General features: G+C 37.3%; 1 protein-coding gene across 7 annotated transcripts in view; it reads right to left on the bottom strand.

Annotated features, from left to right (window-relative positions):
* The window catches only part of NAV3 (neuron navigator 3), a 376,614-nt gene that overhangs the window by 114,845 nt on the left and 245,384 nt on the right, over positions 1-16,385 (bottom strand). For 4 of the 7 annotated variants that reach the window (XM_027886771.1, XM_027886774.1, XM_027886769.1 and 1 more), the window contains 2 exons: positions 13,848-14,871; positions 3,668-3,783 (listed from right to left, as the gene is read on the bottom strand). In XM_027886771.1, coding sequence (XP_027742572.1) covers positions 3,668-3,783; positions 13,848-14,871 — 1,140 coding nt within the window. Of the gene's footprint in view, positions 1-3,667; positions 3,784-13,847; positions 14,875-16,385 lie in introns of all 7 variants that reach the window. The other 3 variants (XM_027886768.1, XM_027886770.1, XM_027886773.1) reach the window with 1 other exon arrangement.

Here is a 16,385-nt window from a genome sequence, read left to right as displayed (position 1 = left end):
AAATAACACTTTGTAGTTTACTGACATGTAAAGATTTTGATGGAGTAATAAATAATTAACATATTGACATCCTTCTCTGATAAACTTGCTGCAGAAACCAATAAATGTCACAGCTACCACAAGTAGAAATACTGGGTAAGAAAGTTTGAACAACTTGTTCCTAGACATACCATGAATAACAACACATTCTCCATTTATAATCCTGTCTATGAAGGTATACTCCAATTTTGCAGAAACATAGACACTGAGTAGTCCTGGTGAGGCAACTGGTACAAAAATAAATGCAGGAAATAGTGTTCAAACATGAATGCGGAATTGTAATTTATTTAAGACTCCTAAATTTCTGTCTTTGATTTCCTGGACAGAGGTCTACACATCTGTGTGCCAGATGTGCAACAAGCCTATCATACACAGAACACACCAGAACTACTCCACAGGTGACTCATGCCTACAAATAGGACTCATTCAGCATAGGTGTATCATTGGTACCATGCACAGAGAGGGTGTGCAGGGAACCTTAAAACAGCTCTGCATGTGCTCTACTGCTGACCTCCACAGACACTGTGAAAATACCTGAGAATGCTCTGGCTGAGCTGTGGAATGCTCAGAGGGGGAAAAAAGGTAGGAAAAAAAGTCTGGAGCACTTCAGATCACATCTGGAACAAATTTTCAGCAGAGAGAGAGGAACAGTGAAGAAACTCAGATTTATGGTAGCTCTACCAAGATGCAGAACTGTCTTTAGGTATAAGTTATGTCAGCATTTACCTAGGGCAGCAGATTAATGTGGACAAGCTAAAAATAAAGAGGTTGTCCAATTTATCAGGGTCACACTTCTGAGTGCAGGGCTACACTGGCCTCCCCACCTCCCTTGCCTTCCAACACCATTCCCTTCTCATGCCTGTGCAAGTAAAACAAAGTAATCAGTTGCAGAGTAGTGGGCAGAAAACAAGAGGCTTGAACTCTGACATTGCTTTTTACCAGCTCTGAATTGGAAGACAGCAAATGCTAGAAAGGTAATCAGCTCCCCTAGAGGAAGAAGACAGCAGGGGAGAGCTGGAATCTACCTATGCAGATTCTTGCTTTACTCTCTTCTTTCCCGTCATCACTGATGAGAACTGCCTTGGTGGGCACAGAAGACAGAACCATGACTTTTCACCACTAGAATAAGGAATCTAGCTGGGGTTTGGTATCCTGAATCACTCAAGAAGAATGGTGCCTGATCAACCACTCATAAATATTTATTTTTTTTCTCCATTGAACTTTTGCCTGTATTAAAAGAAGTCTTGAACCAGATATGATTAAAGCATTGTTTTAAAATCAATTGTCTTATTTTGCTCCAAAGCAGATTAGGAGCTCTGATAGGATCAATTTGGCTGGTTATGGGACCAGTAATCTTCAGCCAAGAGACAATAAAAAACAGGGTGTGTGTAAATATTCTGAAAGTAGAGAAACAGTTTATACAATGATACAGGCTAAGATATCCTAGTCCTAAGCATGTCAGCCTTAGTTGTAAATATTTGGCACTTAAAAATTAATAACGATTAACAAAGTAGAAACATGATACAGGTGGGACAGCACTTTATGAACACACTCCTCCAAGCTATTTGCTAGTTTCCACAGATGCTCAGTCTTTGGCATGATTCTTACCAATCCGTACTGCTTACAAATATATTTTGCTAGTGTATTGGCTACCAAGTTGCAAAAGAAGCTCAAGATAATACAAAGATGATGCTCATCCATACCAACAGTTGAAGATTTCAGTAAAAAGGTAATGTCAAAATGAAACTGGATTCATCTCTTAATACCCTGAAAAGATGTGACCAGACCAAGAAAACAAACTTAGCCTATCTCTTTGCTACTACTGGTAAAACCCCTTGATCAGATCAGAATAAAGATGCTCTTAAGCAAAAGGAATTAACTGTCCTTTCTCGTGGCTAATTCATCATGGAATACTCCTCTGAACAACTATCACATGAGCTTTTATCCATGCAGATTCAATGACAGAATCACCAACAACTTGGTGATAGTTCACCAATGCAGACAATTATTTATTCAGTAAATGTAGTACTTGATCCTACATTCCTTCTGTTGCTAATACCTAAATATAGATGACACACCTCTGACTCCCTCTATTACAGCAAACCTCTGACTAGATTTTCCCAGTGGTTCTGCTTTATAGCCTGTTATGCCAATCAACTGTTAATGCCAAAGTCTAAATAATCAGATTAGCATCAGTCTCTGATGTTTAGTTTCCTTTATGCCATTTTCTTCTTGTTGATGTTTTTCCTCTCTGTTCAGAGCAGTAAAAGGCCATGAGACATGAGATTCTGTTTGATCATTTCAGCAGGTAAAATTGGTTGGGGATTTTTTAGCATCTCTCTGGATAATTCCTTGAAGCATCTTTTTATTTGTGATAAGTGTTTGAATTATACTCTTTATATATGTAAGACCAAGGAGTCTGATTTCTTGAGTAATTAAAAATATTTTTTTACTTTAACAGGTATGCATCACCTCCAGGGAACATTTCACCATGTTTCAGGGTGACATATTTATCACAGAAGCTGGCTGTGCAAATAAAGGATGTCAGTCTCAGAAAACTTACAAGGGAATGAGACCAACTAGGACAAAACCTCAGTTTCAGGATGAGTCAGCTAAATGTCAGGACAGTCCCCATAATGCTTGGGCATCTGATTTCCCTTCTGGTGCAGAGATAATTTCAGTTTGATTTGTCAAATTAGTGCATTAAGTGAGTTATATCCTGTATAAGAATCATTATAAATCCATTTAAATTTTAAAAATATGGAGTGAAAGTGCAAAACTACAGATAGAACCACTGGGACAGAATTTCACCTTTTATTTTTGTAAGAATTATAAGAAGAATAAGGATGCTAATGAAAAACAACAGAAAACCAACAAGAAATAAACTCTGAGCCCCTCCTCAACCAGCTCTGGCAAAGAGTCCCTTTGGAAGTGCTTGCATGCAGTACAATTGAGTTCTGATGAGAAATTCAGCAGTGACACACCTCGCTTTTGCATCCATAGGCAGAGTCATGGCTGGATCAGGTGCTGATCTAAATCAGCATGGCTCTGTAGACTTGAAAGGAATTATTCCAATATGATTAAAAAAAAAAAATCCCCTCACATTTGTAACCTAGTAAGGACTTTATTCCATGTTTACAAGGAATTCCAGAACAAAACCTTTAGCAGCTTAGCTCTAGCAGCAGCTTACAAGTCAGGTACAAGAGTAAGGACTTGTTCATTTTTTGAATACAGATTGTTTTATAAAGGCAAAATAGGTCTTACACAATTTACGTCTCAGTTCTGATGTTATGATTTAATTTAATTATATTAAATGCAAGTGTTAAACATTCTGAAGTCAACTCCACTGCTCCACTTGGAATATTCAGTTTGAATAAATAAAATAATAATTACTTGAAACCATAGCTTGTGAAATTCCAGTTTCTGCAAAATGATGGAAAGGCTATTTCAACAGGAGACAATTCAAATAAGAGAACTGTGGATTTCAAGCACTGTGTGTGATCCTAATTTTCTGCATATTTAATACCACTCATGATGAGAGGTCAAAAGTATTATTTCAACTCATCCTGGTAAGAGACAGATGTAAATAAAGAAGTTCACAATCTTCTCCAGACTTACTGTTACTCACCAGATATCTCCTCTAGGCACTGTTTGGCAGTCTTACTAAATGACAAATCCATTTTGGTAGGACTGGTGCAGGAGTCAGCAGTTGGTAAGGAGGTACTGTCATTTTCTGAGAGAGTTCTGAAATCAAGAAAGAAGTTGATTATTGTTGTCTATCATTCATGTATTAATAGAAACAAATGTTACTTGCAGGTCCATCTAGAATCATATCACTAAAGGGTGGAAATACCATTTTTGTCACATTCTTACTGTGCTAGTTTAACTGGACCTACATAAATTTACAGGCAACTGGGAATTCTCTCTCTCTTCAGGAACAACTCATAGTTAATGCTGGGAAATTTGGAGCCCTTTTGCTTCACTTTTATTCTGCAAGAAGTGTCAATCATATCCAGGCAGAATCCATTTAAATTTGTTAAGTCACATCCTTGCACATATATAAGGGAAATGAAAACTTGTAATTGATGAAATATTAAGTATGAAAGGCCATGTGGGAAAAAGCTTATGCAAGTCTGGAATGGAAATACGGCCCAGATATCTAAATCTACGTGCAGCTATTTTGACAATGCCACTTATGTAACTGGGGAAATGGGATAATACAAGTTTTTCCATCAACTTGCTAACATTTCTGTGACTATCAACAATAAATTATAATAGGTACCCTTTGCTGAATACAGTTATTTTCTGTTACATAAAGGTAAATAGTAAGAAATACATGAGCAGATGGATTATAATACCAAATGCATCATACACATTGTCTCTTCTTAAGGAACAGCTGTGGCATCTAGTTTACAATGGAACTGTTGAACTGTGATGTCATTAAATAGAAACGTGTACCACATATGTATGGAGCAAAAGAACACATCTAAAGACATACTATCCACTTTTTGAAATAAAATGGGAAAAGATCTTCACTTAGCGCTTAATTTCTTCCAGCTTTCCTGACACGAAGAGCATAGTCTTCTGATTTATTAAAAGACTAGTGAAATATTTATATTCTAATTTTAAAATGTGACATTTATAGCTCAGTTCCCAAAATTCACCATAAAATGTTTCCAATGATCAATTAAACCAAAACCAGAAACATTTAACTGTGTGGTGAATGTGTATTTTATAAACAAAACTCATAAAAACAGTGACTTATCTCTCAAAATAATTTTATGGTAACTTATTTTATGAAATAACTTTCAAGTTAATATTTTCTTTAAAGTTACTTACTGAATGTGTTTATTCAGTAATTCACAACAGTAACTGAAGGAACAGATAACTGTGCATAGAGCAGCATGTACTAACATGGTGGAATCCATTGATTAGAATCATTCAACTTAGAAATAGAATTGTAAATTATGCCTGATCGGATGCACTGTCTTTCCTATCAATTTCTGTTCTCTTGGATCCTGGAAACAGAAAATTGCTCTATAAAAAACTATTTTTGGCTGTTTTCTACCACATGCTACTGGAAATGCAAGCTCAGCACATGTTGCATGGTTAATTATGTCCTGCCAACCTTGAATGTAATTCAACATTTGATGCTTGAGAGGAGAGTGTCTTAAGTTACAAAAAGCTCCCTCTATCCCCCTGCAGTGAACTCACCCTGAAATTCCACAGTCCTGCCTGCTTTAAATGGGGCTTTAAATGATCAGAATGAATGAGGGGCATGTCTGCTTTCACTGAAAGCCACTTTGAGAAGCCATGAATCCTCATGAGCACTCATGTCTGGGCTTAGTGCTGAGACTTAATGCAGGACCAGTCCACGGCAAGCCATCAGCTCAAAAACATATCTCAAAAAGGGGCATTTATAATAATGATAAAGGTAATTGGTCTGCACTCTTTTTGATAAACCAAAATCACACAGCTTCTGGGGCTGGATTCAGAGTGAGGTTGGAATTTGTTAAGAGGAACACTGAAAAAGAGTAGGTTGTTTTTTGGCTTTGTAGGAAGAGCATCCAACTGGGAGGGTGCACTTCAAGTATTCCTAATGTTCTCCACAATTCGCATCAGTCTGTCTCTGGTTAGAAACAAAAAGGGATCCCTTTTGCCTGTTCTCCTTCTGGCTCTATGGCATTGCATTCCTGACTATACAACTATTCAAACATCAGTCACTGCATCAAATTAGAAGAGTGAAGCTATCTTCCAACATAGAACAGAAAGGATCTGTTCCTGTTTATTTGGACATCTATTATCAGAAAAGGATTAAGTGGTCTGGGCCCCCACTGGTTAACAATACCCAACATTTGCCCTAATTCTTCATCTAGTAAATGAGGCTGAGTAACACAGAACTTTAATCATAGTATCATAATCATAGAATCATTAGGGTTGGAAAAGACCTCCAAGATCAGCAAGTCTCACGTTTGACCTAAATACCACCATGCCCACTAAACCATGTCACGAAGGTGCAGGAATGGTGACTCCACCACTTCCCTGGGGAGACTCTTTCAATGCTTAGCCCCTCTTTCAGTGAGGAAATGGTCTAGATTGCCCACTGGCAGTGACTATTGCCTATAATGCCAATACAGATAAAAATATAGCTCATTTTTTACTGTATGGGAACATAGATACTTATGTTAGAAAGACTGGATCTCCCTCCCAGAGTACAAGCAAGTAATGAGGGACTTATAGCAATTAAGATTCACCATGTATGAATCTACCTAATTAAAATAAAACTTAATACAATTTTTCACTAGTTTCTAACTTTGCCCCAGGGTATGTTGAAACTTTTAGAGATATACTAAATACTAATAAAGCACATTTCCATTCTTCAGTGTTTTGTTGGCTCTTTTTCTATTTGAAAAACCCTGACACAGCTATAACCAGGAAGATATTTGAAAAACACTGCAAGAAGAGATACTTGCAAAGATTTCCAGTCCAAATTTTAGACTCTGATTGCTGGGATTAATTGCAGCAAAAAATCCAGTTTCTGGGACTTAGGATGGCACTAGAATCTAAACCTTAAAGTAAAAATAGTGAATAGCAAAGATCACATAATAATAATAATTTAAAAACGTTTAATTTAATTTTTATTTTAAAAACCCCATGGAGACACAACCCAAATTTAAATATGATGCTATTTTCTTAATTTTATAATAAGTGTGAAATTCCCCTTTTATTGAAAATTGAAAATTTGAGTGTAATGTAAATAAATGTGATTTGCAATCAAAACAAATTAAAAAAAAAGCTGCTATACCAGCTTCATTCATCATTCTTATCTATAATTTGGTAAAAGAAATCAATTATTCCAATTGCCTGGGGCAACAGCAGAAATCCCACGGAAGACTAAGGATTTTGCAGCAGTCTAAGTTCTGCTTACTTGAGAAAGCCGGTTATTTATTGTGGAACAGACAGACTAAAAAGCACTGGTCCGTGGGCAGCTGTGATGGAGATACCCCAGGGAGGAAACAGGGAGCAGGGCTCTCATCAACAGCTCTTTTTCCACCAGGTCTCCACAGGGTTGCCAACTGTCAGCACTTCAAAAGCAGCCCTGCCTTTTGGTGCATGATGGCCAAGGCCCTGCTTTTCTCTGCAGTTGAGCTTAGCCTGGGGTGAGGCTTAGCCAAGCTTAGATGGGCTGAGAATAGTCTAGGGGTGATAGATTTCCAAGCAAAATTAGGTAAGATTTTGGGGCTCTTGAGGAACAAGGAGGCCCAGGTATGCACTGGGTACCTAAAATGTCAAGTTCCTTTGTTCTAGACCTGTCATAGGTTGTGATACATCAGACCAAGAATGTAGATGCTTCTTTTCTTAGACCAACCATTTAATTTTTTTTAAAAAAAGGAAAGTGAAATTGTAAGATTTGTCTTCTCCTGTACTTCTGGCTTTAACTTTTTGTGGGACATATTAATGCTATGAATGACTCAAGTGATCTTTGCATGACTGCAGCACAGATTAAGCTCAAAGCAAGCAAACAGCAAATTAAATTATCTTCCCACTAACCTTATACAATGGCCTTAATCAATGATCCCTCTGTCCTCTACCCATTCATAGTCCACTGCCTTAAAAAAATAATTAAATTCTTGCATCTCTCTTGATATAAAGAAAAGGGAAAAGAATTTCTGTTTAGTCAAAGCCAGCCCACTGAAATTTCTTCCAGTGCTGCACATCTGCAGTGCAGGTTAATTTAGGCAACCTTCATGAAAACAGAACAATCTGTTTTCTGTTTTTAATCATGGCAATCAGAAAATTTATTTATCCTGAACCCACTGAGTTACATGCTACCTATTTGTAAGAGCATCAAACTCACTTAATGGGACAAATCCTGCTTTCAATCGCACCTGCACAGGCTTATTCAGGTTGACTAAAATAAGCCTATACAGGGGTAATTAAGAATAGAATTTCAAACACTACTTAATAAATGGTCTTTAACACAATCAACCATTTTCTGCCTCTAACTAAATAGCTAATATTAGATAAACACAGCTAACATCAAAGATTTGTTTGCTTTTTAATCAACATTCCAAAAGATGTTGGGTAAATATTCTGGCATTTTTCTAACAGCTGTCTGAGATGCAGCTGTCTTGAATGGGTATCCCTGTCACTGTAACAGACCAGCAGGGCCACATCTGGAATATTAGCAGCTTGATCACCCATGTTCAAGACATGTGAGTTAAACTGGGAACAGATGCAAGGAAGGGTTACTAGGATGCTCATCGGAAAGATGAAACTCTCTGAAAGGGAAAAAAAGGAAGAGTTGATTTGGTTTAGTCTTGCAAGGAAGGAGATGGGATTATTCCCTCACATATTTAAAAAGAGCAATGAAAAAGAGGGGAAAAAAACTTGTTAAGTTAAAGGACAATATTAACAAAGTAATAAATGAATGCAATCTCATCATGTGGGATGTAAAAAATTTCTAAAAATTATATGAGAGTTTCTGGAAGAACTTTCCCATTGGAATAGTGTGAATTAAAATAAAATTTAGTTAGGTTATGAAAGGGTTAATATGGTTACCAGTTACAGAAGCCTGAACAGAGTATTCTTTTAGATCCTTTATCCTGCATTTTACTGATTATTCAGTCAAAGAAATAAGGCTACACTGTCGATATGGCAATTTAAAAGAATAACTTCAGATCATAAACAGAAAAAGCTGAATTGTCAAGCTACTGTTTTAACTCAGCATTAATCAAGTATGTATTTATAACGATTTCTTCAATTATTATCCTTTTTCCCACCTCTTAAGCCAACACCTCCATACTTGAAACTTTTCTTGCACAATTAATTGTGAATCAAGCATGGAAAAGTGGAAGGATTTTTCTAAAGCATGTGCTACAAGGAAAGCTGGTGAGTGTCAATGTTTAGCACTACCTACAACTGCAAAATTTTGGCGGTGACTGTTGCTTTATTTTCACAGCAGTAATGTGAGCCTAGCCATGAAATGTAAATAACAGAAATCAATAAAGCACTGCAGTATGACTTTGAATCCTCACATTTTTAAAGAAAGAGTTGCAGTATGTTTGGCAGCCCAATCTATTATTAACAAACCCAATTAACTGACAGAATGTTTTTTACTGAAAACTTAGTTTCCACTCCACAATCAGTGACTAGAAGTAGCTTCTAGTCATTAAAAGTGGACATAAATATGGCTTCAATAAACCCTACAGATGCTATGTTTGCAGGATCCTTGAGGAGTAGTTTAATTTTTTCCTTAAGACAGTATAAAAACATCCTGAAGAGGCTGCTGAAATCGAATTTCACTGTGCTTCCAGAGGTACAAGCAGACTATATCCTCCTTCCCATCTGTCACTGCTCTGCACTTCCTATGCAACCTTGAAGCTACAGCCTAGCAATACAGTTGTTTCAATCACCATGTAGTAAAGGAGTTGGGAAGAAAGTTTTAGTATTTCGTGTGTTTGTAAATCAAGCATGGAATTTACATGCTTGTGAATTCTTGATATTTCCTTTTTCTGCCTCTCTCTTCTGAACACTTTAATCTTCATAGAATCATAAGTAATTTAGGTCAGAAACATGTTCTAGATGCCATCTGGTCCAACGACATGCATAAAGCAGGTCTAGTTACAGCAAGTTGCTCAGAGCCTTGTTTGGTTGTGTCTTGAACATCTCCAAGGAAGGAGATTCCAAAACATCACTAGGCAGGCTGCACCAGCATTTCACCACCCTCAAGAACCTCCCCTGCTGTAACTTACATCTGTTACCTCTTATCCTTTTGCCCTGAATTTCAGAGAAGAATCTGACACCATCTTCTCTACACCAAGCTATTAGGTAGCCGAAGCTACCAGTTTCTTACTCTTCAAGGACAAAAGGAGGGCCAAACTAGTGTTTGTAGTCCAGCACTGTCCCTCAAAGAGCAACTCTGCAAAGTCCCAATTCAGACAGTGCTGGAGCACTGGAACAGGCTCCCCAGGGAAGCGGTCACAGCACCAAGCCTGACAGAGTTCAAATAGCACTTGGACTGTGCTCTCAGGCACATGGTGTGACTCTTGGGGATTGTCCTGTGCAGGGCCAGGAGTTGGACTCAATGGTCCTTGTGGGTTCCTTCCAACTTAGCATATTCTGTGATTCTGTGAAGCTTCTTCCAGATATTGTTATCATTAAACTACAGATTTATCTGAAAAATTGAAATTTAAGCAGTGCACAATTAGAGGTGCAGCTCAGGATGATGAGTGGTCATCTAATTCTCTGCAGCAGTGTCTAAACTTTCAGCATTTCAGGCAATAAGCAATTCCTGAGCACCAAAGCCCCTGGGATTTGGGCACTTCAGATTTTATCTTTCATCCATGGAAAAGAGACCTACTAAGCTCCTAGAGTGGTTACCGAAGTAGTCATAAAATAAGCTGCAGTACATGCTTCCAATGACAACTCAGTGTTCTCCTATTGAAATATTCCTTTAATGTTTAAGAAAATCCAAAGCAAATACTCATTTCCAACATATCACATACTTCATGCAGGGTTATGATGATTTGCATCAAATAAGGATTTGCCCCATGAAGTGAGGAGATACTGTGTTACTCCTGGGACTACTGCTTATGTTTCCCATTTTATGGAAATAATGCAAACTTATACAATTTGGCTCAAAAAAAATGAAGCAATGATTGCATACAACAGGCTCTTCTCTAGGAAACAGTTTGGAATTGCAGGTTATCCTCCACTTTTTGAGCAATGTATAGGAAAGCTAAGAACATCAAATACTGATCAATTAACCTGTTATTCTCTTGCCAAGTTTTTAGGAGATAGACTCAGATTTTTTTTGTTTGCATTATTTTATCCTTTTTTTCCTTGTTGTCACTGTAGACTAGTAAGTACTAAACTTCTGTATTACTCTTCTTCATCTGAAATTTAAGTATCACTAGAATGACAGCTAAATTCCATGGCCAATTTCAATACAAGTCTAAGGGACTCTGGCACATGGCACAATTTCCATCTTCCTCCTATTTTGTCTATATAGAAGAATGTGTAATTTGTAAAGTCTGGTGTATTTTAAATAGCTTACAGTCTCTTACACCTTCCTTTTAGCTTTCCTGTTTGGGTTTTTTTTTTCCTTTTCAAGCTTTCTGGCAACTAAATTACATCTACTTTAGTCTTATATCAGCTGGATCCTGCAGTCAGCTTCAGAGGGGACACATAAGGGACTGTAAATAATACATTCACAACCACATTTAAAAATAAATAATCACTTGCTGAGAACGATGGAAGAATATAAAGTATACCCACTTAGATGCAACTCTGACTATTGAAGCTAATCTTTGAAGAGAAGCAATAATTCCAAATTAATTTCCACACCATGTTGTTTAAGAATAAAAATACAGTGTGAAACCAGACAGGAGAAAGCACCAAGACTACAAAGCTGAATAGTGCAACATATCATCTGAGAACTTGCCAGTGAAACAGTATTTTCCACCTACTGTCAGTTAATAAAAATATATAACTCCTTGAAAACATGAGTATTGATAACTGTTACAGGATTTCGTTCTCTGTTTAGGCAAAACACATTTCAGTCTCAAACAAACTTTTTGGAATACTTTTTTTTTTACTCACAAATCTACAGTAATGTCCTCTTTAATAACAAACAAACACTCCAAAATACATTATATCTGCAGGTATCGGCAACAAACCAGAAAAACCGCTATCTCACTTATCCTTGTGCTAACAGTCTAAACTGATCACACCAGTATATTTTAAGATTCTGCAGGATTCTGGATAAAAAACATGGTATTTTTACCAAATTTTATTGAAACTTTTTACAACAACTGCAGCACAAATTTAAATAGCCTAGATATTCCTTCTAGTGGGAAAAAAGACCTGTTAGTCTGGATGGTAACTATTGTTTATCAACTCATATAAAGCTGTTAACAAGGAAACCTGAAAATTCAGTGTATAAATTGTGGTGACTCAGAAAATAATTATGTTTAAGAACAAGAAAATGTAGCTACAATACCCCAGCTCATGTTCACTTCCACCTACCATATATGCACGAAAATAAATACGCTGACTTTGGAAATACGGATATTTTATCCCTCGTTATATTTATATTCTTCTATGAAATCATTGTGTGGTATTACAAAGCCCTTGAGATTTCTAAGAAATGTGGTTACTGACTATTTTTGAGTCAGATTCTGCTCTCAGTTACAGAGATACATATTGAAGTAGCCTCATCAAAGTCAGTCTATTACTCTGGGTTTATGGCATTCTGAGATCAGACTTTGGCTCTGAAAAATTTATTTTCTTGTGAGATTTAACTTCAAATACAGTCTCCTTTGCTGCTTGTTAGAAGCAAACAGATAATTATTAATACCAAATTTTACTGGAAGATGCATTTCTATCACCCTTTAAAATTCAAAATACATTTTTGCTTCATGATGAAGCTTAAAGGAATGATATTTCCACCATGCAATGAAATGGCATTAATATGTAGCCAAATTACCATTAAATAGCACATACATTTGAAGGCAAAGCTTAGCTTTTTTTTCTCTTCTTATATATGTACCCTAATACATAAGTAGGCTGTCCTATGTACAACACTACAAATTCTGTGTATCACTGATGTTATTCCAGATAGTTATAAAGACACACGCACAGTAAGTACATCCAGTAACAGATCTAATTAAAACTCAAGAGGCTATCCTCTGCATATTAGAATAAATATAACCTATATTGAGCCTTTTCTTCATCCCATAAAATTTTCTGAACTTATCACTCATCCAGATTGGTTTTGAAGCTATATTTAGTTATGTCCAATGATATATATACTCCCTCAGAGCCTACATCACCACTTCTTTAATCTTTAGCCAAGATTATCTAGAGTACAACTCACTAACAAAAACTGCCAGTATATTTTGCTTAGTAATGAGTTTGTCATTTTATCAGATGTTAAATTTACCCACAACTGTAGCTAAAGCCCTCCAACAGCTGACATCTGAAATCATTACTCAAACCAGCCTGTCAATCTTTCTACACTTACTCTGTCTTCTGAGCTGTACAACAGTGAAATCTCCCAGCTTCTCCTCAGTTACTCTATCATACAGAAAAATGAATTCAAAGTTTGATGTTAAAACATTTTACTGTTCATTCTTCTCTTCCAGAGTCTTGGATATCTGAAGAGTTACTATTGCCTGTAAAAATTAACTGCCTTCATGGAATTAATCTACACCTATTTCAGGTAAAAAACTAAACAGGAAAAGGACCTGCAAACAGCAACCTTCTCTGTCGACCCAAAGTGTTGAAATATTTTTGAATACTTATAAAAGTTTGAGTATGGATTTTCTTCAAATATCCTACCATTTCTGCTACATATTCTGAAAACATTAGCAGTTTATTTTAGGATTTTTTAAGAGAACAGTGTATTTTAAGCAAATATTATCAAATACTAGCAAATATATGCTGAGATTCTTAAAATGCTAACAAAAATATTCACACTACAAACCCAGACTCAGCTATGACCTTTCAAAAGCAGCAAAAACCATGTACCCTATGATTTGTATTTCTAATGAAAACACCCTGAATTTTGAATGGCAAATATTTGCAGTGGATTGCTTTTGTACAAGGTAGAGACTCACAGTTCTTGGAAGAATTTTTTCACACAGTAACATCAATTTAAAAATGATACTATGAAAACACTGTTGTGATGCTGTGACAGAAACTGGGAGATAAGAACTGTAACAGCATGATCCACCATTACTCTATCCATTTTAGTTCTTTTTCCTAAAGGGTAGCATGAAAACAATTTTCCTCCACGACCTTACCTATAAATGAATGGAGCTACTGTGGCAGTGTTGGGGTGGCTGTATTGCTGTTGCTGAGGAAGCTGGACAACACCATTTCCTGTGCCTTGGCCACTGCTTGCAGCCATCGAGGTTGACAGAGCTGCAGAGGATCCCGCACTTGTCTCCTTCCCTTCAGAAGATGCAAGACTAGAGGAAGGAGAAACCTTCTCGCTAAGCTGAGATTTTGCCGTTGACTGGGACTGGTTTCCTTTTGTAGTCCTCAGTTTTTCAACCTCCTTACTTCCAGTGCATGTGGAGGAAGTGCTCTGCTTTGCTGTTGGCACCTTTGATCCAGGTTTCGGGATCCCACTAGAAGATAATATTAAACTTTCCTTCTTGGTTGCTGTTGTCTTGCTTCCTTTTGGGATTAAGCTTGCAATTTTTGAGCTCTTCTTTGTAGATGTTTCAATAACCTGATCCTTCTCTTCCTTGACTGCTTTCTCAGTGCAAACTTTGTTTTTGTCCCTGTTCTTTTCCTCTTTGTCCTTTGGCTGTAGCAAAGACTTTTTATTGCTGAGATTTTTGCTGCCAGCTTTAGGAGGGGTTAACTTCGGTGATACTTTAGGACTGCTACTTGTTGAGCCGCCGCTGTTCACCCCACCACTTAAGACATCGGTTTCACCACACTCTGAAAAGGTATCATCCTCTCTCCCACTGTCACTGGGTCCTGAGCTCAGTGACAAAGGAGGTCTCAGAGCAGTCCTAGCATTAACCAGCTTGAATTTTTCCAGCATAGATTTTTGTCCAGATGAAGGGGGCTTCACACCTTCAGAAGGCGGTGGCTTGAGCCTGTCTGAAGTTGGAGTAGGGGAGGTTGCGGGACTAGGCTGCTTCACAGACAGCATGGTAGAGGTCGCGCTGTGTTTGACATTCATGGATTTGCTGCGCCAAGGCTTGCTGGCACTTGGAGAGGGTATGGCAGAGACCTGCTGCTGCCCAGTGCTGGTGGGATGCTGCACATTTCCATTCATGCCTGCAGATGGGTGAGGGCCTTTTGGTGAATCTGCTTTAAAAAAAAGAAAAAAAACCATAGTGGTATAGTTACTCTTCCATCTCCTCCTTGGAGGTGATATACTCCTCTGGCATCTAAAACACACTTACATGAGATCTATAATAAACACAATTTATATGGGCATGGAACATGCTAACGGGAAATGCTTTTCTTTCCTCCCATCACCATGGTGTTGTTCAGTACTTCCATGAGCTCAATTAAACCTCGGAAACACCTTCCTTACAACCATTTCCTTATGCAAATCAAGCCATCCAATTTAAGATTTTATCTTTAATATGCAAAAAGAAATTCTTCCAAGTAAAAGAACAAATATAAAGCACTGAGATGCTGAAGAAAAAAGAATACTAAAATTCTGGTAGAAAAACAAAACCAGACAAAGATGGGTTTGATGTTTAGTGAAATTAAAATATGTGCTAGATAGCCAAAGTTTTGGGCAGCAGGAGGAGGACTAAATATTAATAATTGCTAATACTAAAATTAAATGGATAAAATCAATATTCACAAAAGCAAAAAAGGTGATTATATTTTTTTTTTTTTTTTTTTTTTACTTTTAAGTATAGTTAATAATATTTAGTAGCTGACTTCAGGAACCTATCTCAGTAAACTTTCAAAGGTGGGAAAAAGTTTTACCAGCAATTTCACCAGTTTCAGTACCAGAAAGTTACACTGATATATCACCTTCATGGGTACAGCAACAATAGCTCAGGTAGGTACAAAAGGCTTGTTTACATGGCTCTGGCACATTCACTACCTTTACATCATCCAGGAACTTCAGTGAATCTTCAGAAAGAATGAGAGCAAGACTCCTGCAATAATCAAACTCTGCGAATTAAGAGCTGTGATTTTCAAAAAAGTCATCTAGCCTAGTTAAGTAAAACTGACTACGGCATGAAAGGGTTAAGGTCTTCTGTACAAAGTTCAGATTCCCAAGACACATCTGAATATTTAAACATGATTACTCTGGAGCACCAGAGAAATGAAGTGGTAACAGCAATCCCACCTAGTAAAGATTAGACTACCCTTATGGAACTCTGAAGGTCACTAATACATTTAGGAAAGACAGAATTTGAGCATACTGATACTAGAGCTGTTTTTAATTTAACAAAGAGAAGGCAAACACAGCAAAATTTACTGCTCTGAATAGCATTAAGAAGAAGTAGTTTAAAACTATTTTAAAAATATATGAGCAAAAGTACCATGACAGATATGTAAGATCTTTTATTAGTTTAACTCTATTAGCAACTGGTCCCAGGTGGCCAATCACCTCCATCTTCAATAGATGCCATATAATTCCACCTGCCCAGGGTCTTTTGAGTGCTCCTCAGCCTGATATGCAATCCCCACAGTGCTAAATGGTTGACTGGACCATCTCTCCTACAAGGATAGGCTGGGAGGCTTGGGCCTGTTCAGCCTCTCAAAGAGATGGCTGAGAAGGGACCTCATCAATGTATACAAGTCTCTGAAGGGAGGGTGTCAAGTCAGGTTCTTCTTGGTGGTGCCAAGCA

This window comes from Empidonax traillii, unplaced genomic scaffold (assembly GCF_003031625.1).
Source record: "Empidonax traillii isolate 1590-97213 ecotype Southwest subspecies unplaced genomic scaffold, ASM303162v1 scaffold195:size1760703, whole genome shotgun sequence".
NCBI classification, from domain to species: Eukaryota; Metazoa; Chordata; class Aves; order Passeriformes; family Tyrannidae; genus Empidonax; species Empidonax traillii.
The sequence above is the reverse complement of the archived record's forward strand: the minus strand, read 5'-3'. Positions and strand labels throughout refer to the sequence as shown.